The sequence below is a fragment of the Falco rusticolus genome, chromosome 11, assembly GCF_015220075.1.
Source record: "Falco rusticolus isolate bFalRus1 chromosome 11, bFalRus1.pri, whole genome shotgun sequence".
Classification (NCBI taxonomy): Eukaryota; Metazoa; Chordata; class Aves; order Falconiformes; family Falconidae; genus Falco; species Falco rusticolus.
In genome coordinates, this window is record NC_051197.1 from 21618725 (window position 1) to 21642967 (window position 24243).

General features: G+C 36.7%; 2 protein-coding genes across 5 annotated transcripts; both read right to left on the reverse strand.

The window, feature by feature from the left end:
• Nucleotides 1–36: 36 nt before the first annotated feature.
• Nucleotides 37–11512, reverse strand: LRRC39 (leucine rich repeat containing 39). Of its 2 annotated transcripts, XM_037404704.1 has the most exons (13): nt 11065–11512; nt 10723–10792; nt 9914–9970; nt 9334–9379; nt 7663–7716; nt 6965–7165; nt 5943–6048; nt 4763–4919; nt 4065–4201; nt 2390–2535; nt 1862–2014; nt 672–811; nt 37–110 (listed from the first exon to the last, which is right to left on the reverse strand). In XM_037404704.1, exons 6-13 carry the CDS (start codon nt 7087–7089, stop codon nt 58–60), a joined length of 1017 nt encoding a protein of 338 aa, XP_037260601.1. In that variant the 5' UTR covers nt 7090–7165; nt 7663–7716; nt 9334–9379; nt 9914–9970; nt 10723–10792; nt 11065–11512; the 3' UTR covers nt 37–57. The 2 variants fall into 2 exon arrangements, with proteins under 2 accessions (XP_037260601.1, XP_037260600.1); XM_037404703.1 differs by lacking the exon at nt 37–110 and having other exon boundaries at nt 549–811.
• Nucleotides 11513–11918: 406 nt separating this feature from the next.
• On the reverse strand, nt 11919–23991 carry DBT (dihydrolipoamide branched chain transacylase E2). 3 transcript variants are annotated; one of them, XM_037404695.1, is made up of 13 exons: nt 23869–23936; nt 21282–21309; nt 20620–20684; nt 19524–19647; nt 19283–19358; nt 18321–18502; nt 17823–17950; nt 16805–17048; nt 15889–16055; nt 14825–14902; nt 13697–13888; nt 13456–13527; nt 11919–12567 (listed from the first exon to the last, which is right to left on the reverse strand). In XM_037404695.1, the coding sequence occupies exons 1-13, from the start codon at nt 23917–23919 to the stop codon at nt 12400–12402; spliced, it is 1575 nt and encodes a 524-aa protein (XP_037260592.1). In that variant the 5' UTR covers nt 23920–23936; the 3' UTR covers nt 11919–12399. The 3 variants fall into 3 exon arrangements, with proteins under 3 accessions (XP_037260592.1, XP_037260594.1, XP_037260593.1); XM_037404697.1 differs by lacking the exon at nt 21282–21309 and having other exon boundaries at nt 23869–23919; XM_037404696.1 differs by lacking the exons at nt 20620–20684; nt 21282–21309 and having other exon boundaries at nt 23869–23991.
• Between the last annotated feature and the right edge of the window lie 252 nt (nt 23992–24243).

The following is a 24243-nucleotide window of genomic DNA, read 5'->3' on the forward strand; positions in this document are numbered from 1 at the left end:
TGTGCTGCTTTTCCAGGAAGTATACTTGATATGTTCTTCCATTCACAGTTACGTTCTTTATTCATTATCATTTATGACAGAAGTACCAAAAGTACAGCTTTCCAGATTTCCTGAAAGACAATGGGTTAAAATAAGAGCAATTAACATACTTTATTTTCACTTTAAAAGTTCAGGATAGCTTTGTATTTCCTCTTAGGTTAATTAAGTAGGCCCAGGTACTTTGATCAGCCCTTGGCGCTAGGGGAACGTTAAGGACGAAAGCTTACTTGTAAACTGTCATCTTGATATATTTTTGCTAATTTGATTATTCATTTATGAAATATTGGTAAGAAAAAAGCTTCCTTAGCGTTCTAAACCAAGAGCATTTCGGTCATCAAATTTTTAGGCCTTCATGATAAATAGAATGAAGATCAGAGAGAACATTTTATATCTGCAATGAAGTGTCTCTGCAGTTAACAGCTGCCACCTGCACATCTGTTCAGAAGTGCTTCTCCTGGTCTCTTACTGCAACCTACCCTCAGTAAAAATCTCTTTACAGATTTTTTTGAAAATATTAACTCATTTATTAAGAAGATTATTCATATTTTATTTGTCTGTGTATCCTAGCTTTTGTTTATCCTTCCGTTCAGCACTGCATTCCCGAGAGATCTGAAATAATAAAAAAGCCATACCTCTTTTCTTGAGTGACTCCTGGATATACATGTGCATGAATTCAATGCCAAACATTTCCTGTTGCTCCTCCTCTTCTGTATTCTCACACGGAGGGAGCGTTACCTCTAACTCCAGCGGGTTGTCTCTGAAGTTGACAAATCTGACAGTTCATCAGAAAAGGTTACTCTTGCAACAGGTTTTGTCCAGAGAGAACAACTCTTTTGAAACAATTAAGATTCTTCAAACAGTTTTTTGAGCAAAATAAAATGTCTTTTCTTATACTAAACTCACCACTGTATTAGTAGTATTAAGTAAACTAAGCCAAGACAACACCTTTTAATAACCGTAGCTGATTGTGGTGGGAGAAAATCCTGCAGTCCTTGTCATTTTGTCTTCAGGTTTGCCTGACCCCGTTGTCAACCTTACTGAACTTCCAAAACCAGATGAGTGGATGACAACAAGAGTGCAAATGCCTGCATCCTCCCAGCTTTGCAAGGCAATAGCCAGCCCTGTCTCCCTCTGGTTTTGGTCCATCCCTGAGCCTTCTTCCAAAACATCTGAAAACAGAATTGTCTTAACTGGGCTAGATGTGATTTATTTAGACTAAGGTTCTTTCTCGAAAATGGCCAGCATCTAGTAATTCAAATAAAAATGCAAATAATAGGAAAGTTTCTGTCACAGTATACAAAATAATATTTCAAGTTCTACCAATTAAAAATTTACATTTAATTATTTTTTTTATTTTTCAAATAAAATATAGGAGAGTTTCATCCATATCCTTATACCCAATCCTTTTTGTTTAATCCTGAATTCTTGACTTCTCTAGTGCTAAAGTTCAACTTCTTGTCGTTTTTATGTTTGTCACATATTTTTCCTCCTAGCTCTTGGCTTTAGAGAGTGATATAAAAGGTCAATTAGAAGTGGGCGTTTGGACCTTTCAGAAATGAGAACATATATATCACAGTCTCCTTTTTCATTTGGGACTGTAACTATCATAGCTTACTTACTCAGATCAGTTGTGCTACACAACCCTTCTTGACCAGATGCTCAACTGTTGCGAATTTGTGTAATTATGCTGACTTACAGGGTATTGCGTCCATCTGTACAACTGTGGACATGCCTTAGTATCACTTTAGGATGTACAACTCAAGGCAGACTTTAAAACTTATCTTCTAGTATTTTTATTTGTATTTCTGTTGCTTTTTCTTACCTCAGATTTGTCATGTCCTTCATACAGGCTGGAATATCCTTAAGTTTGTTATTGCTAAGAACAAGAGTACTGAGATTTTTCATATTGCTAATGGTTTCTGGCAAAGAGTTTATCTCATTCCTTTGGAGCCATAAAGTGTGGAGATTTCCCATTCTGTAAAATAGGTATTCGTGCAAGCAATCAAGATTCAGAAAATTAATCTTACCATCATTAATAAAAAGTAATCGGTTCATTTTTACAGCCACATAAAGGACTCTCATAAAGGTAGACCAATTCTCAAAGGAAACCCCACATCCAAGATAATCACCTAACCTCTGGTCCAAAATGTCATTGGCAAGAAATATTTAACTTGGTACTGAATTTATTGTTTGTTATATGGATTATTCCAGCTCATCCAAAATAACACATTAGGACTGATAAATCTTAAGTTTGCAGTGATATTAACATTAATATAATCCTTTGAGGTCGGATTTAATAATTAGAATTTCAATCCAGTTGAACTGAGGCCAAAATGTGAGCTTTATTTACCTGTCAATTGCCTCAGGAAGCTCCTGGAGTTTATTTCCCCCCATATCTAACCACTGTAGACTTGGCATGTTGAGAAGAGCTGAAGGGATGGTAGTAAACTGATTCATGCACAAATCTATATGTGAAAGCTTCTTTAAATCACTGAGCTGAAAAGAAAGATTTAATGTAAATTTGTATAGCTGTTGCATTACAGCACTGCTGTAATAATGTGGACTGAAAAAAAAGAACGATTTAGAAACATTACAACACGTTCTGGAGTTGGAAAACACAGAATGGTTTCTGAGTTCCGTTAGCTGATAGTAGCTAACAACTACAGTTCTGGAAGGTAGGTAGGTTTGAAACTGATCAGGCAGAAGAATTTTATCTCCCACCTGGCAGTGAGTGCCCTAAATGCTGAGAAGCTGAATGCCGTGACTACAACACAGGTATACCCTAAGCCCTGAGAAGAAAAGGAATTTTAGAAACACCACTGTCCTTAGTATTTCATACTCCATGCAATACACCATTTTTCATTAGTCAAATATTTAAATTTTTATGAATCAAATTGCATGGACTGTAATTTAGAGGGAACCTAGACACCTGCAATGTTTTGAAGTCTACTGCCACGGCAAGACATTCTAAAAATTAAACATAGCCTTATTTCAGTATGCAACACCTAAGTCCTTTGGTGAATCCTGCCTTCAGGCGCTTTTACAGTGTTCAAGTGATGTAAAGATGTTAATTGCAAATCTGGGCCAACTGTCTAAACACTGAACACCACTCAAGTTCACATACCCAGAGTTTCATGGTGTTCATATCACTGTAGTCTCAATAGGACAGAACCACGTATTTTCTATGAGCTGTTAATTTAAAAGCTATCACTCTACATTATACCATATAACCTGTATCCACGTAGATTTTGTAAATCCTGGATTCTGATTACTAGTGTATATTTTCATTTGAAGATGTGTTGTTAGGTATTACTGGTTGGATTCACTCAATTTTGCAAGGCAATGATTGCTGTCAACTATTGCCACTACTGGGTTTTTAAATAAATTGAAGCAAGTACAAATGGTTACATAATTGTCATCTCTATCTAAGAGACTTAACAGAGATGCAGGTGTCTCTCACATTTAGGTCAGTCCAAATTAAAGCTCAGTAGTAGGTGAGCAATTGTTTTTATTCTCTCTTAATTGCTTTCAATGTCTCAGAACAACATTCATTCAACTTGTGCAGGCAGTTGTATAAATCACACAAACCCTTTTGACAGCAGCTCTGGTAAAGGTGCTTACAGTTGTGTCCTGGCACATGTTATGAATTTGTGTTCTCAACCATAAAGGGGAAATTCTCTGTGCTAAGGCATCACATCCTCAGTGCGGTAAATCAGTGAAGACCTTCAGCCTAAACAAATTAACGTCAAATGTTATCACTGTCCTGTATGCACTAAGTCATTTATCTGGACAAAATAAAGATTGGCTCCTTCAACCACTCAGGTATATGTATGTCCTCATATGGCTTCAGTTTGATTAGTCAAATACTGTTCACATACTTGTTTCTGTGGAGTAGTTTTCAGATTTGCTTTGATACTCTGATTTCACATGGGAGCACAACATTTAATGATAATTATTTTCAAAATATAAATAAATAAATTCAAAATATACATTAAATAAAACTAAGCAAAACAGTCTATCAAAACCTGAGGAGGAAGATCACAGATACTCCTGTTGACAGCCAATTCCAATCTTTCCAGACTGACACAGTTACTTATTTCCTTAGGAACAGACTTTATTCTGTTGTAACTGAGAAGCAGCTCTTGGAGGCTAGTCAGCTGGCCTGCAGAGAACACAAATGAGAAATCACAAATGTTCACATTCATTCTATTTGAAATACAGTATTACTTGTTTTGTGTTATCCTTCTACTGTTATACAAGTGCTCAGTGTTCTCACTGAAAAAAAAAAAAATCACCGAAATTTAAATAGGAGGATTTCAGGACTCTCTAGTACAGAACTGCTAAGAAAAAAAGCCCAAAAAAATCAAAAAAGCCCTTGGGAACATAGGCTACTCGTGTCGTGGACTCAGAACACGAAGCCTGTTTTTTCAGTACCACATTTCTAGCTGTGTTCTGATGTCTAGTACCTGCTGCGCCTACAAACTTTTTTCTCATGCTGAGCTTTCATAAAGATATGTCTCCTCCATCTGCCCATATTTTTTTATTTATTTATTTATAGGGAATGCATGGTTTTAAGATCTCTATCACGCTGTCACATTTAAATTGTCTGTTTCCTAACTACTCAATAGGATTGTTAGACAGGCAAAGTGCCCCCAAATGGCATGTTTGTGTAAGATTAATTTTCTTAGGAAAGCAGCTTAAAATAAAAGAAAGCACAGCTCACCAATTTCTTTAGGTATACTTTCAATTGAGTTCCGGGATAGATCTAGAACAACAAGACTCTGAAATCTTCCAATGAACTGAGGAATTTTCTGCAAACTAGTTCTATGAAGCTGCCATTCCTGGAGATGGACTAGTTTCAATAAGCAGGAAGGTAGTGTCTAAGACAAGAAATAGGAACCAGAAGAAATTCCACTTAGTATACAAGAATACAGACTTACATAGAAGTTTTATTTGAAACAGTAACAGTTTTTTTCTTCTCAAGCTACACCATAACATCCTGAAATGAACACCACCAATATGGGTCATTCTGACCACAGATTTAACCTGCCCAGTTTTTGCTCCCAGGATTTAGATATCTGCACTACCGTCATTGCTTGAAAAATGTCAGGCTTGCTTATTTCTTTTCTTTGAAGAAAGCAAATATAACTGAAGAGAAAACTGCTCTAAATAGACTTTTTTCATTTAAATGGTGATCTAAATTCTATTATTCTGTTAAGAAAAACAGTGAGCAGCTGAGAGTAAAAGTGCTGAGGAATAGAAAAGCCACAATGTCTGTATGCTCTGAGTCCTGAACAAGGAACACTGCCCTGTGGACACCAGAGTATTGCTGAGTGTGGCTGTCACTCTCTCACTGCCCTCAACATGGTCTAATTCTCATCACCTCACACTAACTGCCATCTGCATTTCTGTGTGGCTCAGAACAGACGCTGGCTTCCACTCTGTCATTGATTCTACAGTTAGCTGCTTCCCTCCATACATCAGAAACAAGAACAATAGTATTCTGGGAATCTACTGATTCACTTTTACTCTTAGAAACAACCGTAAGAAACACTTTCCTGCACCTAAACAGAGGGTTTTCACCTTGACACATTTCAGTAGTTCAGGCGTGTTAACGTTAAATGATGATTTATTTAATTAAACTCATAATTTGCACTGTAATAATTTCTAACACAAAAAAGCTTTTGGTGCTCTATTTTTGCAGAGTAATACTTAATACTGAGGACTAAAAAAGTCAGCTTGCTTTTACACTTTCACAACAGTGTGTCTTAATTGTTAGCAAAGCACACAGTAAGCACTTCATAGATTAAAAATAGTGCAGCTGTGAGTATAAAGTTGTAAATAGTAGTTTTCTAATGCATCAGTCATTCAATCCAAGCAGCATTCATTCCTATCATCACTACCTTCCATTCTTCTTCCTCTATCCTTAAAATTGCTCTTCCATCTTCATTAATAACTTTTTCTTTGAGCTTTGCTAAAGCAGCTCTCTCCTCCCAGACAAGTAGTAGCCTACAAGGGAAAGAAGATCTGTCAGTGGTGCAACAATGAATACAGGCAATAATTACTATCCGTTCTACTTTTCTGGAACAAATAGACAGTAGTAGCCTTTTTGGATGCCAAACAACTTTTATTATATCTAGATGCTAAATATGCTATCAATTTCAGGGAAGAAAAGAAGATAAAGTAATGTTTGGCTCAGGTAATTTATAGGAATTTTATTTTACAGTTCTTCAAATTTACAGTCAGAAGGAAGACATAACTTCATTCACTTTCATTGTACTGCAGCAGGGCAACAGAGTAAAAAGTCACAGGGAACTAAGTTCCAAAGCCGTTAATTTTTAAGCAGTTCCCTAAAAAGAAAGCCTTCAGTTCCACCAAATGGAATTGCAATCAAACAGGGTAAATCAGCTAGGGATTCTTTTCACTTGCTTTCCAAAGGGGACTTAAGAATTACCAAAATTAGGCCAATTCTCTTTTTCTCCTTGTATTTTCCATTAGTAACTTTTGAATTTCTTACTCCATTTCAAACATATCTGACAAATTAGGAAGAGTTCCAAGACCAGAATGCTAAATTCCTTCACATTTCATGAAACTGCTGGGCAGACAGCAGACCAAGTGACCCTGTTAATGCCTCTATTGAGAAGAAGGCATAACAAATTAAAACCTCCACTGGTGAAAATATCCACACAGGAGAGGATTTTAATACTTGAATTTAGAGGATTTAGTGTATATGCTAACGTTTTTATCACGGAACACAATTCTTGGTTTGACCTGACCATATTATTGGATTCTAACCAGTGGGAATTCTGCTGGAGTAATGACTAAACAGACTCTGGATGAGTCTGAAAAGACTGATTATGGTCTTCTGAAATGTAACATACGGTCTAGCTTTTCACATACTTAGAAAGATTTATAATTTACCTACCTTCCTGCAGACCTCTGTCTGAATTCCTTTTCTTTCTGTAATTCTTCATTTATCTTGTGTATTCTCACTTCCCAAAGTGTCTTCACAGCAGTGAATGTTCCAATGCAAACTGCAGTTTCAGTCATGATCCTTACATGTTCAGATTCAGTCACAGGAATCTGATTGTGAATTTCAGGCTCAACATATCAGCACATGTATCAGCTACCAGATGGGGACAGTGACATGAAAACTAAAATACTGCAATAGCCACTTGATAATATTATTAAATTTAGTTAATGTATAGAACTGAATTTTACCAACTGCTTTCTCTTTATAGAAATAAGTAATCGCACCTGGTTAATTTTTTTTATAATAAGAAATGGTACTCTTGCAATCTCTCTGCATTCTTAGTCAGTGAACAACTGCTTCTCTCAGTTCCTTCCAATGGTAGGCTGAGTACTGCCCATGATTACTAAATGCAGATACAAGCATTCATTCCTTTCCCAGGAAGAAATGAAGCTGTTACGTGCAATATAGGACAGTTAAATCCTGGTTACTGCATCCTAGCAGCTAGCTGGTATAAATACTTACAAGTAAAGGAGTTTTGCACTTTAGAGAAACTGAACTGTTGCTGGAAATAAATTTGTATACTTTATTTGCATTCATTTTCTCCATAGTTTAACTCATTATAATATATTTTATAGTTAGTAATGCATTACCTTTAAGAAAAGGCTTTTAAAATTCTTCAGATCTCTCCAAATCTTCTTGTAGCCCTGAGTGTCAGGTTCCACATTTATTAAAAAAAAAAAAATAGCCTGAAGTTCTGAAGTCATCCATTCCTTAGTGAGATAATTAATACATATTTTCCTGAAGAGCAGCAAACCAGGATACTCAGCTATGCTAATCAGAGCATCCCTCTAAAAAGCATTCTTACTGCTGTTACTGTAGCCATTTGGGGAAGGGTATTTTTGGAAATAAGCTGGAGCCAAGATATTGATATTCAGATAAGCTTGGAGGGCTAAACTGCATGCCAACAGCAGCGTACCCATGACACTGATAACCAGAATGGTCCCTTTAAACTTTTTACTAATACTTTCAGGGAAAGGTAAGAAAAACCTCTTACACGTCCATTCAAACTAAATGAGTGAGGGTAACTTTCTTCCAAACAAGAAGGTAGATAACAACAAAAGTGGAACTTCAGGTCTTTTATACATATATTTCCCTACAATAACTGCTGCAGGCCTGTCTTTTAGAGCAATCTTTTCAATCACATTTATTCCATTATAATTTTGTATGGCATGGATAAGCCAGAATTGCTTAGTGAACATTTTTGTGTTCAAACTGTCAATCAATCTGTTTTGTTTACCATGCTTTTTGCTAAGATAGTTATTTGTAAAGCCTGACTATACTGAAATCACTTAATTAAAAATTTATAGCCAAATAATACCATATGTAAGTTGTCAGGAACGCTTCCTGTTCTAAAGACAGCATAAAAATCAAATTATAATGCTTGAATAAAGAAGAATCTCATCCAATACATTAATATTAAAGATTCTTAACTGTTTGTTTGTTAAGAAAAATTGGCAGGATTTGACAGGTGATGCAAATGGCAGCGACAGTGTGGCACAAAGCAGTCTGGCATTTAGGTTCATAAAGAGCCACTGAATTTTTTCTTGTAAACAGAGGATAGTATCCTCTTTCCATCCCCCACATAAATGATCAAATTTACTAGTTTGAAGGATTAACCTTTCTTTCCTCATACTAGCTACCTTTCCCATTCCTCATCCCGATATGCAACAGTAATAACTAAGACACTATATGAGGGGTTTTCTGCTCTGATTAGTAGTTACGATTTAAATTGCCTTATTTTTCAGGATTAAACTTCTATTGAGATTAAGTGATTCACCTGATCTCTTGTTTCTTGTTGTATAGAGACATTGTTTGAACTATAAGCCTTTTTAAGCTTATAGTTCTTCTTATATAAATTTTGCAGAAAAGACATTTGTTAATACTTGCATTCCTAAAACCAGTATTGGACTATACAGTTGAAAAAAAAGTACTCAAAACAAAACATAGTAAAGCTTACACTGGGTAACTCTTGCTGTGGAAAGAACATTATTCAATAAATATTGCTTTAGAACCATGAAATATGAAAGAGGGCCTAAGTATATGACTTTGTTTTCAGGGAGATTTAATGCTATAACAACAGGACTACCACCAAATTCTTATTATTTGTCAGGAAAATAAAAACTAATAGTCGTGCCATCGTGGCCAACAATTCAGAAGTGAATTTCCAAGTGTGGCTGTAAAACAACTGCGAATTTACTCCCAAGTAATCAGATGTCCCAACAACCTCATCTCCAAGCATCTGAAAGAGTTTAACAGCTTACCTCAATTACTCGGTGTTTTCAAGGATTTCCTGCGACTCACCGCTTTCTGGGCAAGAGCAGAGATAAATTATGAATCTTGTCTGTACTACCAAAACCATTTAGAACTCTCACTCAGACTCTAATGCAATGTCAGTCTAGTTCTAATTTTAACCTATAGCTGAGAATAGAAGGTATCACATGAGGCACTTCTGCAAAAACCCCAAGCATTTACCGCTCTCAGTGTCTTCCCAGTTTGCTGAACATGACTGGACGCCCATTAACAAAAGTTACAAATTGTGAACAAAAAGAACAAAGGAGTACCTGTGCTCCACAATGAAAAATAATCTAGTTTTGAATTCAAAATGACAATTACTTGCTTTATTCTAGTAACGCTTCTCTGCAAGATAATTAAGATTCAAAGTGCTATTAAACAGCAACATGGACTAATTAGATTAGAAAAAAGTATTACATCACTAAGTATTTTACTCATTACTTTTGCCCATGCTGAAGAATTCTCTTGTTGAAGGATTTTAGTGCAAATTATCAAAGTCCAGACAGAAAAGCAATTTTTATTAGGATGTGCAGAGGGGTAATTACTCACCCCTTTTCATGTTTCCAATCATGAAAGATTTTAAACATTCTATTTCTTCAAAGAGCCCTTGGGGAAGATAAAAGGTGAACAACTCTGTCAGAATCTTTTTCTTCAACCAAATGGAAAGAGAGAGCAATAATCACAGGTCACTATTTGAAGCAGAAGCCATAAAACCCAGTAATTCTGACCAATTCTTACACTGGAGTATAAAATGTGAAGATGGAATTTTAAAAATGTCATTCATTTGGTTATATCTTTCAGTACAAATCATTTTTCCATATTATTAGTGTTAGATTCTAGCAATAGCACATAGAACTTCACACCCAAAAAACCTCCTCTCCAGTCCATGACCAACTAAATACCTGAACACCAATACCTATTTAAAAAGACACCAACTGTTTTAGCTTTCAATTGTCCAAGTTGTTTTTTTTCGAAGTTACGCAAAAGCAAAACCGATCCAACAGGATCTTTGGTATAGCTATTTCTTCTTTCAGTTTTGGTATGGATTCAATCCCCACAATGCTTTTTAATCGATGCTTTTTCTTGATCTAAAAACGTCATAACCAAAAACCTAACTACTTAATTTTGTCCTCCTTAAATGAGACAGATAAGTAGAGCTTGGAAAAAAACCACAACCACCTTCCCTTTTATTGGGAGTTTTGAAAGACAAATCTCAGGCTCCTTGTGTGAGCAAAATTATTCCTTCCCAAATATTTCAAAATCACTTTATTGTTTTCCATCATACACTTATACTCCCTCAATTTATTTTCTCCATTGTCATCACATTAAAAAATACGCTATTCAGACTAATCCCTTACCATAACAATATACATGTAGGAAAGTAGCCATTAGGCTGTATTCTTTCGGTAGTCTTGGGTGCAGCACATTCTTCAAGATAAAAAGAAAGAGAAGTTTGAGTCACCTGTACAGGATAATAGTCACTGCATGAGTCACAAATAAAAACAATATTACTACAGTGCTTTCGGGCTTTAATTTTTTTTATTAGGAATATATAAATCTGATAAAAATGAAATGTGATAAGCATGATTTATTAGTCAAATGCTGCAAGAAATGACCTATATATAAAAGACCCTTATACCACAATAGAAATATAAATAGCACCTTACACATATGCTCCCATGCTCCCTCCCCTGCATTACCAGCTTTCCTCTCGCTCAGTCTCAACATCAACGATAGCAGAGATTCTGGTAGCTTGTGTCTTGCATCTTCACAGCTAAATGCAATAGACAACTTTGGTCTACAATTCTGGAGAATGCTCCTGTAGAGACAGTTTTTGATCTATCTAAAGAGAGGAGAAAATGTCCATTTTGTGCCTCACAATTTTTAAGGCCACGTAACTTTCTTTTCTTGTGTCTGTTTGCAGCTTAGGTTTCTAGGAGGTATTTTTAATCCAACAATTTTTTCCATGTCTCCTGGTAAATAACCAGCATAATCCTCATCCACTATTTCCTCTACCATAAAGTCACATAACTGTTGTCTGTTCTGAAGGCATTAACTTGAACGTATTCATTATGTGCCTTGTATCTGAGTTTAAAAAGTCCTTATCTCACACAGTATTTTTTTTTTAATGTTAATTCTTTGTTCTATCTGATTAGGCTGTCCAATTCTAGTATCTGAACATCAATAATACGATGCAAACTTTTAGAACATGTTCTGCTTACTGTCAGGCTTACCTAATGACAGAATAAAAAATTAGATCCTCCTTTTTTTTCTCCTTTTTTTTTGACAGATGCTTTCTATAAAAAACAAAAATAACTGGAAAGTATTTAAGAACTGCAACTACTTCCAGCCTATAAAAATACAGTATATTCTAGAGAGTATTAAGGCCCTGATTGTTATCAATAAATGTTATCAGTAAGCATTTGAATAAATACAGACTCTTCATTTATAATATGATAAAGAATACCTGTGCAAGTAATTGCCAGTAAAATGTGGACTAGCAAAAGACTTGAGAAGTTTACTCAGTTAAACAACAAAAAGCTCTCTGGACATCTTACAGCAGAAGCATAAAAGTAATTTTATTTGTATATGATATTTGCATAACTTCTTTCGGGAATTTGGACATTATTTGTTAAAATAAATTTACGTGTCCAACAAGGAAGAACTAAGAGTATTTCCCTTCAAAACAGGTTAATCAGATTATAAATACCACAGATGTATATAGATCAGTGTCATGCAGTCACACTAGCCTCACAATCGTAAGTATTATAAAGCGCAAAATAAAGACATTCCATCACCATATTCAGAAGTTGTGCCATGACCTATTAGGTTTGAGAGTCTGCTGTAGAAGAAATTACAGCACTAGTAATTAAAAGTAACAACTAATTGATAGACTGATATCAGCTGTTGAGAACCTTTAACCACATAAGAGTATATAATGTGAGTCGCAAAGAGCACATGCTAGCAGAGCCAGCTGTTATAATTACTCAGTACAATCCACAAAGTTTAAAGGCATATTTTAGCCATGGTTTCCTTTATTTAAGGTCTAGCAGCATCGAAGCAGGGTTCTCCACGTAAGATTTCCACAAGTTAGAAAACCGGGCCATTGTAGCTCCATCAATGATGCGGTGATCAGCTGACCAACTCACATTCATTATATGTGCCTTAAATACTTCACCTTTTCCATTAAACCGAGGAAGAATCTAAAAATCAGAGGAAGGAAAAATACAGAAATATTAAATACTTTCATTAAAGCTGCATTTTTTATTGTTAATTTGTTAATCTAAATTTAAATATTTTGCTAAATTAGATGGACAGCATTAGTGCCATTCAAAAAACAAAGACCTTTGCATTATTGTTAGATAAGAATATATTGCAAACTTAGATAATAAACAGTCATATCCTGTTTCCACCACCATGGAAATACTGAAGTAGTGAAAAACCTTTCCTGACTCAAAGGTTTCTTCCTAAAACAGTTTATTGCACTGTTAGTTTCCTAACTAATGGTTTCCTTAAAGCATCTCCTAAACAAAAGGCTCATGGGAAGAACATACAGGAAGTATTTTAAATTAATAATAATTTCATTTCCAGCATTGATCTCAAATGTCTATATTGAAGAATTAAAGCCTGAAATTGAGAAAACACAAAACTGCCTTCACCATAGAGTTCTGTATAGATTCAGCTATCTGGCTCATAAAATTAAATGTCGTTATCAGAGTATGTTTTTAGTCTCAAGTTGTCCCCGTAATGATAGCAAAAAGGCTACTGCCATGTTGCAAAACTTGTAAAAATATATTTATGTTGTTTCTTAATAACTAGAAGGCTAAACATAGATGTGAGTGAAATACAACAGGATTCTATAAAACAAATCTGAACCTCTGGCACAAAAGACTTCTATTTAAACATTCGGTGTCTCTGCACAGCCATCTAAAAACATCACAAAATTTTTCAATCACAAGCTATGCAGTTTCTGTAACATAGAGAAAATGCATATGTATGAAAAACAAAACAGTGGGACACTCCATGTTTCATTTTCATTACAGATTACCTTAGTTAGCTAAACACTCACATCACTGAGATAAAGTTAATACCTGAATCTTTCCAAGTGCTCCAATAGCTACTTCAGGAAGTAGTATCACTGGTTTGGCGTAAGTGCCACCAATCTATAAAAGAAAAAGCTGTGGGTATTAGTTAACAATTTTATTTTTTTTAAAGCAGACTGCCTCTTGCATTAATTGTTACAGGTTTTGTTCATTCCATAATAAACTTTATTAAGGTATTCAATTTCAGAAGCAGTTTTCAGATGTACGTTCTCATTTCTCCTGTACTTACTGTGCCAATATTTGAAAGGGTGAATGTTCCCCCAGTGAGGTCATTTGTTCCCAGTTGGCCTGCAGAGCCCAAGGACTGTAGGCGATTTAATTCAGAGGCAATCTCAAACACGCTACAAACTTGAACATTTTTCACATTTGGGACAATTAAACCTTGCTCTGTGTCCATAGCAACTCCAATGTTGTGCGAAGCCTGCAAGAAGTTTCATTAAACAGAACATTAATATAAGTAGTCAACACAAAACGTGTTTCACATACAAAAAAAATTGAATAGTGTCTTCTTTATATATCTTTTTAACCTAGAAAGTGCTGTCTGTAGTAAGCAACTCCTCTATACAGCACTGAGGGGAGAAGGGGACATTTTTAAATATTAGCTTTCCACATCTGCAAAATGCAAATTGATTTCGGCAACTTCACATCCAGGAAATGCAAAATCCTGGAATCAACTTTGCACTGAAAACATTTCACTTTAGGATGATCATATGGGTAACAAAAAATGACTAGCAGATTTTTAAGAGAACACTAAAATAAAAAAAAATAAAAAAAAAAAAAAGAAGAAAAGAAATTAGTTGACTTTCATTTCCTAAAAGGAATACATAAGGATTCATCTGAGAGACATTGATCAAACAACCCACAAGGAGTTTGTACTGCAAGGAGCAGTACACGAACACATCACTTAAGAAAATAGACACTCGCTGCCCAGAAGCATCAATCCAGCACTCTGTATGAAAATTAAATTATTTTTATCAAAACTGAGTTTAAAATATTACTTTAATACATAAGGGTTGAGCATTGAAACAGTGGAAGCACCCTGCCATTATTAAAAAATTACTGTATTAGATTTTAAATGTTCTCATTTTGAATGCCTGGCCCATCTTCAGGTGAAAAATAGGAAATCATTTATTAATACGCATTTTTGAGGCAAGCCTGAATAACAAAGTGAGTATCATGAAACAAACTACTGAAATAAAATGAATAATAAATCAAATCCAATGCTGGAATCTGGACACACAAATTATTTTCCAGCACAACATCATAATTTTGGTTCTTACAATGAACCGAGACATTCTGAAAAGCTGTTGTTAGCTGTTAAGTTTTCTGTTCACAACTTGATCTGTAGTTGACAAACCTTGTATGTGACATTTTGACAGCTTTCATCCAAAGAAGCATTAAGAATGGGATACTGCAATAATCCCAGAGAGGCTGCCTGTTAAATATAAAAGAAAGAAAAGGACAGATTTTTATATTTTATAACCGGAGAGCTGCATGGAAAGGAGGGAACAGTGGGAGACAATTTGGATTAACAACAATACGGATTTACTCAATACAATCAAATTTGGCTTAAACTCTGCTAAACTTGTCTGTTGATATTCCGCCATTATTAGGATAGCAGAAGAAAAAGACAACTTTAAAAAAAAAAAATACATATAGAAAGTGATAAACCCTTTCCCAAGTATAACTGAAGCTGAATCCGCATTTGTTATTTCTGTTGCACAATTCAAGTCAAACATCCCAAGACAAAAGTTACCAGATTCAGCAGCAATGTCATTCTCAGCAATCCAGACTACTATTTCAAGGAAGTAATATTAATTCCCCCTAAAAAGAGTGAGCAGAATGAGTGCTTACTTAGCACTCTAATTGAAATAGCATTACCCGAAGTTTCAGACTAAGCCATGCATTCAATGCATAGCTTAGGCAGTGCATCAGCCTTCACTGATGCCAACAGTTGGAACTGGAACCATGGCAACTAAATGGGTGCAAGTGCCTGGTCTTCTGAACAACAGAAGAGACACACTCAATTCACCTAAGGGATGTAATAGTAACAGCAATAACAATAATAATGATGCATTTCATGGGAGGTTGATTTTAATGGAGCTCATAAAAAATACTCAGTTTCCAAAATTTGTTCTGTGTAATTAAAACACCTAGTGATGCTTACCCACACAATGAATAATACTTTACCTGCTCTATCTATCCTTCCCCATTAATATTTCAAAAACGTTCAATGATACTATATAACCCTAACTACAATTCCAACAGTAAATTGACAGCTGTTTCAATAAGCAAGAAAAGTTTGTGTGACTTGTTATTATTCAGGCGATAGAGAGGTGTTCCAAACTTATAACGATCATTGATCAGATTTTGGCAAAATCTGCTGAAGTACTGCACACAGTGCTCTGCTGCACATCTTACCTTTATGAAGAAAGGCATAAAGGAAAGCTTAACACCACGAATTTGTGCTAGAGGTTTCAGCTCTTCTCGCAACTGAACAAGCTGAGTCAAATCAACCTCATCACAATAACCAAAGTGGGGTATCTTCAGGGCTGCGCTCATAGTCTTTACCATGGCCTTCTGAAAACCTGAAAAATATTTACTGACTTCTTAAACCAACAAAATGAGTTTCTGGGAAGTTATGGTGAAATTTCAGGTATTTGTTTCCACTAAAAAAATTACACAAATTAAAAAACAAAACAAAACCCAACCACAACAAAAGAAGGACAAGGTAAACCTCACTTTAGGATCCACAGTTGTTCAGCACGTGCAACTCAATTTCTACAATTGTAATATTTCAGATTATGCTGCTGCATACCTCTCTTATTTGAAATCATAACACAGTAACCTGCACTGCTCTTTCCAGCCTCCCCAAATAAACACTGCTGGAAAGACAAGCAAAAAGTTTTTATCTGCCTCTTCTTACGAAGCTTTTCTTACCTCATCATCTTTTGTTGCACTCCTCTCCAGAACAACTGTGAATGCTACAGTACGCTATTATCAAGCACTGATACACCCTTAAAATCACTGCACTTTGCCACTATTTGTATAATGATTCACTGTGACAAATGCACTTTTCAGAACTCTACCTGTTTCATCATACATTTGAAATAGCACAGATTAAAAACGAGCAAGTACAACTTGCCACCCAACTCCATCCAACCAAAGCATGAGCAATTATTTCATAAAATACTAATTTCATGCCACACCTTCTTACAGAGTATGTTTTCCTGTGGCTTACTTGCATGACAATAACATGAAACATTCCCATCAAAAGGAATCAACACTGAGTAACATTTACTGGTAGTCTACTGTGATTCTGTATTTCATGATTTACCTGTTACAGGTTCAGTTTTATCTTTCCCTGAAAACACAATGGGTCTGGAAACGGGTACTGGAATTTTGCGTGCTTTGTCCTTTGGAGCAACTGCCACATGCTCTGATTTTGGCAAAGGTGGGATAATTTCAGCCTTTGGTGATGGAGGTAAAATAGCTCCTGTTTGTTTGGCCAGGTAATTGAGGATGTCTTCTTTAAGGATTCTGTTATCTTTCCCCGTTCCAACAACTTCACTCAATTTAATCTGAAAAGTACATAACAAGCTACGACACTTGTGTTTTACAGCAATATAAAAAGAACCTATACTATGTACTATGGTTAAAAGTTATTCCAGTTACTGATCTAACATACATACAGTTTTCTTTCCCTTTCTATGATTTATTAGGTACCCTACACTGTTCAACTCATCCAGAAGGCCTGCTAGGTGTCTAACTGCATGATTTAAGGAGGAACTATGGATACTACTTAACTCTTCATTACCTCATAGGATCAATAGTGAAATTTTAATTTGAGGAAAGCTATTTGTCACTTAATTTTCTCTACTTATTGTTTTCTTTTTCTCCTAAAAATGCACCACAAGCTTTCAAAACCAACTGAATATTCATAGAGTCACAGGAAAAAAGAATTAGAAAAGTGCTTAAAAGATCACCTAGTACATCCTCAGCTCTAAAACAAATTTGAAAAACAAAACAAGGCAGTTAAGCTAAAATTCCCTTTTTCCCTCCTCCTTTCTCTGTCCCAGGAATCTATTCTGAAACTTTCCAAAAAGGTTTTCTTAATCTCCATCTTAAAGCATCCTAGCTGCATTTTAAGCCCAGTAATTATTTTCCTATCCACCATAATCATCAAAAAGCACAATCCTCTTCCTCTTTACAATGATTTTTACACATTTGAAATGTATTTAAAAAAAAATAATTTCTCACTGCACTTTCCTCTAGAAATATATATTCTCCTAGTCAGTCAAACTGCTATACACAAGCTGGATAAAAGGCAGCAGGACCTCATTCAGCGAACTTACATTGTTCTCCATGGCCAGACGACGAACTGCAGGGGTTGCTAACGTTTTGTGACCTTTTATCTCTTGGTGAGTGTGCTCTTCATGAGACATAGGAGGTGTTTCAACAACATCTTCTTCTGGGGCAACACCTGCAAACAAAAAGAAAAAATTTAACTTTACTACATTAAAAGCATTTGTTAAATTCCAGCCTCAACTATTTGATGATTCTGTGACAGCTGAAGGTTTTAACATTTAGTTTGAGATACTGCGGATGGAAAGAGCGTGCTAAAAGCTGCTGCTTAAGCTAAATTTTCAATGCGTAACGTCTGGCTTTTGAGATTTTAAATCCTAATAAAATATCACAGTTTTTCCTACTTAATTTCCTTGATCTTATAAAGGGAAAAAAACAATCCAGTTTTAAGATTTTTCAAGAGGAAAAAGTAAACTCCTCTGTCAATGATGGTTTTATAACAACAAATGTAAAATATGGCACAGAAAAAAAAAACCGGCTTACAATACCTTTTGAAGCATCGATTTCAATGTCCACTAATGGTTTTCCAACATAAGCAATTTCATCTAAATTGTAATGGAGTTTTCTAATAACGCCATCATAACGACTAGTAATAGTAACAGAAGCTTTATCACTCTGCACTTCACAGATGCTATCGAACTGAGACACACTATCACCTTCTTTTATGTACCTAAGAGAAAAGACACAGGCTAGTACAAAACATACTAAGTGTAAAAATCTATGCTGTGTATTCTTTCAATAAGTTCAGTTATGTACATCCCCACAACATGAAAACGCATTCCAGGTAAGACGACAGATTCTCATAATGGATACGTTTGCGACATACCCTTTGCCTGACTGCTACAGAGCCTTTTGTTGTGTCAAATGACACAGTGATTTAGAATATCATCACACATGTTTTTACTATTACTTTAGTTAAGCAGGGTTTTCTTGACAGATTATAAACCATCTAAAAATGAGCCCAGCTTAGTCTGAACCGAGGCATTTCAACACTGCCTTCCTTCACTGTACGCTTTGATTTTGCTTAATCCATTCATCAAAACCTTTTTACAAACAATTTAACTGTTCAAATATTTTACTAAAGTCAACAAAGAAGGGGTATAGGATAAAATTATGTGTCTAGTCATTTGTTTCTAAAGTTCAGCCTAAGTAAGTATAGTAAAAGACAGACCTCCTGCACTCTAAAAACGTTAATCACTGAAGGAAAGCCTATATACAGGTGCAGTTAGAGCATCCCATTCCTTCCATCTGTTCCACTCCCAAGTACACCAGACTGCATATAAACAAAATATAAAGCTCAGTATATACAAGGTTTTAAAAGTACAGAAAATGAAACTTGAAAAATTTCACTACTAAGCCAGAAAACATACATATCAGATTAGTAACTGATAATACAACTGTCAAACTATGTGCTGATTTCTTAGCATATTTCTCAGAAAGCTGAGCTTACCATTCTTTTACAGTCACCTCCGTAATCCCTTCTCCAATGTCAGAAAGCTTAAACTGGACGACTTGGCCACATGAAACTTAAAACAGACAATAAGGAAATACAGCACGTTTAATATTAAATATAAGACAGGAAAATCTGAATACATCAAAAACAGTCTACATACCAGTCATACACAAACTGCTAACGTAACACTCACAAAATAGCAAAATAAAATAAATTATTTTATTATGAAAAAGATTACCAGCAGATGTTCTGAATAATCGCTGTTGATGACTAAACTTGAGGGCGGATTTGTCACACACGCACACATATTTTGATTTTATAAAGCGAATGCTGCTGCACGATCTAACACGGTGAATGCAAACCTGGGGGAGAAAAGTCTCAAGTGTTAATATAATGGACTGAGGAATGTAGAGCTCATTTAACATTCCTGATGCAACAGTAATATTAAAATAGTTTAATTCTAGTTTATGTAAGATAACTTATTATGGAAACACAATTATACTGAATATATACTGAATGTACAGCAACCATTAAATTAGCATAAGCTTTGTCAGGTCTTTAACTTCTTTCACTAACACAACACATGAAGAGATCAAAGCCACGATAACATAACTGATTAACAAAAATCATGACAAGATCTGTCAAGATATTCATACTTGCTATGGCTTCCCTAAGCAATTAGTTTAATCAGGACACACACAGAGAAAGCATACTTAATATAAACTACATCAGCCATATTCTTATCCAGAATGAATGCTGGAAGGATCCCCTAAACTGCAGAAAAAATCAGCATATTTTACTTTGTCAGTTCTTACTCCAATAAAGGGTTGATCAGAAGTACTAATTGGAAAGGAAATTAACTGCAGAGGGCACAGACAGTTGCCCTTTTATTTCTGTTAATAAATAGGAGGCAATCATCTTCAAGTAAGTATCATGTCAACTTTAATGACAGTTTAAGAACTGGGTGTGAGATGGTTTTCTTTCATGGTTACAATTACATTTATGCAGAAATCGACTTAAAGGGGTCAATGGAATTCTCTGAAACTCTCTTCAGACAAAACCTTATGCTTTAAAGCATCATGTAATCGGTCATGATTTTGGTCAAAAGCAAAGCCAGTAGCATTTGCATTGACATAAACACACATTTTATCACTAATCTCAACAGAAGTTAGTTCAGACCCTTCCTTATTTAGTAGGATTTCTTAAATCTAATGTAATTCTGGTGTTATGTTGTTTTAACATTGCTTTAAAATTAATTAAAATAACAATTTATCTGTAGATACTATCTCCAATTAATTTAGAGATATGAAAAAAATTCAGGTGCTACAATGTACCTCAAGTAGCTCAAAACTGTAAAATTTAGAAATTATCTTCTTAGAGGAGCCAGAAAACACCACACCTGTATGGGAAAGTTAATTTTAACTTCTTTTTCCAAAAAGCCTTTCAGTAATTACAGAACATATGAAACTTCCTGATTGCCCTCCCCACCCCCCAAACTGTTCCAATTATTTGATTTTTATTACACTTTAGATTATTCAGAAAACTACAATTCTAATTGACAATGTACACATTTTCTACATTATGTAATCTAGCATTGCAAGTTACATTAATGTCACCTTTCTTTTAGGAACAAATATTTGCACAATAAAATCTATCATAAAGGACACAACAAAGTTACAGAGTTACTTTTCAGCTGCTTGATATTACGATTATATCTACAGATCTAGAATAATTCCTACAATGAGCAAACAGTAAATCTTTTTCATTAGTCCTCCAAACAATTTTCCCTATTAAAAAAATCAGGTAAAATGGTAATTTGAAGCTATGACAAATCTTATTTTAGGAACACATTTAAAATTCTCATTCAATTATAAAATTGATATATAATGTACAACTTCACAAGCCTATTGTCTCCTACTTTTAATTCTGCTTTTCTCTCACTTGAGCCCATGGTTACATTGTTTTGTCCAACAAGATAATTTTGTCCCAAGCTTACAACAAAACTCTTCTCTCTTTATACGATCCTACATGAAAAACATTAATTATTTGTGAAGATGCACACAAGGAGCATATAAAATCTTCGAACTATTTCTAAACGTCAAGTTTTTTAAGGCTTTTTCCATGTATTTTCAACATTCGATAACCAATGCAGGTAGTGAATTAGTACGTCGCTGCCAAAACAACAGACTGGTTTTGTTACAGAAGAGTTTCAAAGCGGTTTCAAATTATATTTGTAGGACTAATTCAGAACTACTGCATTTTTTAAAAGTGGAATCTTTTTGGTTTCCAGTTTTGCACATGCTCTGCTAAAAAGTCAGTATGCTAGTACGCTAAAGCAATAATACAGTACCCAATTTCTTAATTGAAGTGTGCCTTTCTAACAAGCGAAAAAATTAAAATACATGAAATAAAGAGGCTGTGCTTATTAATTTCAGTATTTAATCACGATAATACTATTTGCTGCGTAATACCAAAGAAGGAAATAACAAAGCCATATAAAAGACAAAATCAGTTCTAACAGCCATAGCATGCTCACCTACGTATCCTGATGTCTGGAAAAATACAGTAATAAAACCCCAACAAGCACAGCACTAGCAGTTATGTTTATGTCACCACTATTACACTATATGACAATTTAAGGGCAATAATGCCACAGTAAGGTAACACCTTTCCTGTGAAGTCTTCAAAGTGAGGAGTTAACCGTGGTGAGAAGAAGCTGAGGGCCCACTCCAGTCTCCCTCACTCATACTGAGGACACATCAGCCACTGATACCCGTTGACTAAGACTTGTGGTTTGAACCAAGACACCGCAGGAGCTGTGTGCAATCTGGGGGTTCAGAACCACCTCACTCCACTTCAGGTTTTTTTCCTTAAGAAGCAGCCAACGGTGCTACACTAGATCACTACTGATCCTGAAAATCTACTGCTGGCCTCAGAACAAAATGTTTTTATGCGGTCTGCAGGCAACTGGATTACCTGATAAAGCAGCACTGAATTTGAAAGTCAAATTGAATAGTTTGTGCTCAAAGGCAATGACTTCTTATTACAGTCCTCTACAGAATTATTTTGACTTGCTGTCACACTGAGTCATTTTAATGAACATTTACTTACATTGGATTTGTTTTACGTACATATTCCGTATCTCCAAGTATACAGCTGCCTATATACCAAACCAATGTCCTCGGCAGCAAGTTTCAGTCAGGTATTATACCTCGCCTAAATAACCAGCAGCATGTCCTAGTGTCTAGGTAACTATGACTTCCCTACTATGTAACAGAAAGACCCCCTGGCTCCCTTCTTTTTTTCTTCAGAAGAGAATGGGGTCTTTTAGCCCCCATGAACAACCACCATTGCTATGTCCTTTTTCCTCTTGCTAGCCAAAGTGTTTGCAAAAGCATTGAGAATATTAAAATAAAGTCTTTTCATATTGTAATAACCGTATTTCTTGGATCTTATCACTGTTTCACAGCAGATGGTCACAAGAAGAATTAGTATGTAGCAAAATTCACAATGTGTTGCAGGAAACACTATAAATAGCCAATTCTACAAATCAGCATGCACACAGATAAAAACAGCACTTTCATCTTAGCAGAATCTCCCTCGAGTTAAGAGTTGGTTTAATTAGAAAGAAAACTAAGAAGTTGCTGCTGTTTTCAATAGTCTTAATTAGTAAAATTACTTATATGTAGCCTAAAACTAGGTAATTATAAAAGTATCACTGAAAATTCTTAACCACTGTGCCTTCAAAGTGCAATATGAATTATCAGTTAGAGCAAAAATAATAATAGAAAGTAGAACTGATCCTTAATTTAGTTTTCATTTGGATTATCTTACAGTATTTCTTTTTCTGACATTCCACAAAGCAGCAGTGACATAACTGCAAACCAAGACTCTTCGCCACAGCAGGGAGACCATATATATTAGAGGAAGGCAGAATAAAGCACAAGGTCTTTGTGATGGTATATGTTTATGAAACTGTGTCCTAAAAGGCACCCAAGTAAATTCACTTCTTAACATACGGTGAAGCATCTGAACTACTTCATTTACAAGCACCGAGGCTCCTGGGATTCAAAGAAACACGTTTTCGCTCTGTGTGTAACTACACCGTCCCTACGCGGGTGCGGTGCGTGAAGGGGGGCGAGGAGCGGGGATGGCTGCAGGCGAAGCAGGGACTCAGGGGGCTCAGAAATAACGGGAGGGAAGAGCTCAGGGGCTTATCACACTTCTACACAGGCAACGTAGGCAACGTGGGCAACGGGGACGGCGTTCGGCGGGGGAAGCCCGTTCCGGGGGTCTCTGGGGAGCTGAGGCACCGGCCCGCGGGGAGCCGCGGGGTGCGCGGGCCCGGGCACCGCCACCTGTGCCGCCACGGCGGGCAGCGGGCGGGGACGCGGCTGAGGCGGCCGGGCGGGCTGAGGGGAGGCGGCCGGTCCGTGAGGCTCTGCCGCGCGGTCCTCCCTCGCTCCCAGCTGGAAGGAGGCGACAGGCCTGACGAGACGCTGCCGCCGAGGCGGAGAGGGCGCGCGTTGCCTCCCCCCCTCACCGGGAGCGCCACCACCCGCAGGGTGCCCCGCTCCCCTTACCAGGCGGCCCGCGGCTCGGCTGCTGCTCCTCAGAGCGGTCACGGCCGCCATCTTACTCCAGGAAGAGGCGGCCCCCACGCCCCGCACACCTCCCACCGACCAGCCAACCGGAGGGCGGCCACGCCGACCGCGGCCAACCGGGCGGGCACGGGCTGGGGAGGGCTGCGGCGGGGGGCAGCGGCGGGGGCAGCCCCCGGTGCCTTGCAGCCGCCGCGCGCCCGCGGGAAGTAACGGGAAGGCGCCACCGGTGCCGCTAGCGGCGGCAGAGGGGCTGCGGCTTCCCTCGGCCCAGGCGGCGCGAAGGGCCCGGCCTCGCCGGTACACCTGTAATAAAAGTCCCGCCTGTGGCTGCCGGACCGACGCGTACGTCTCTCC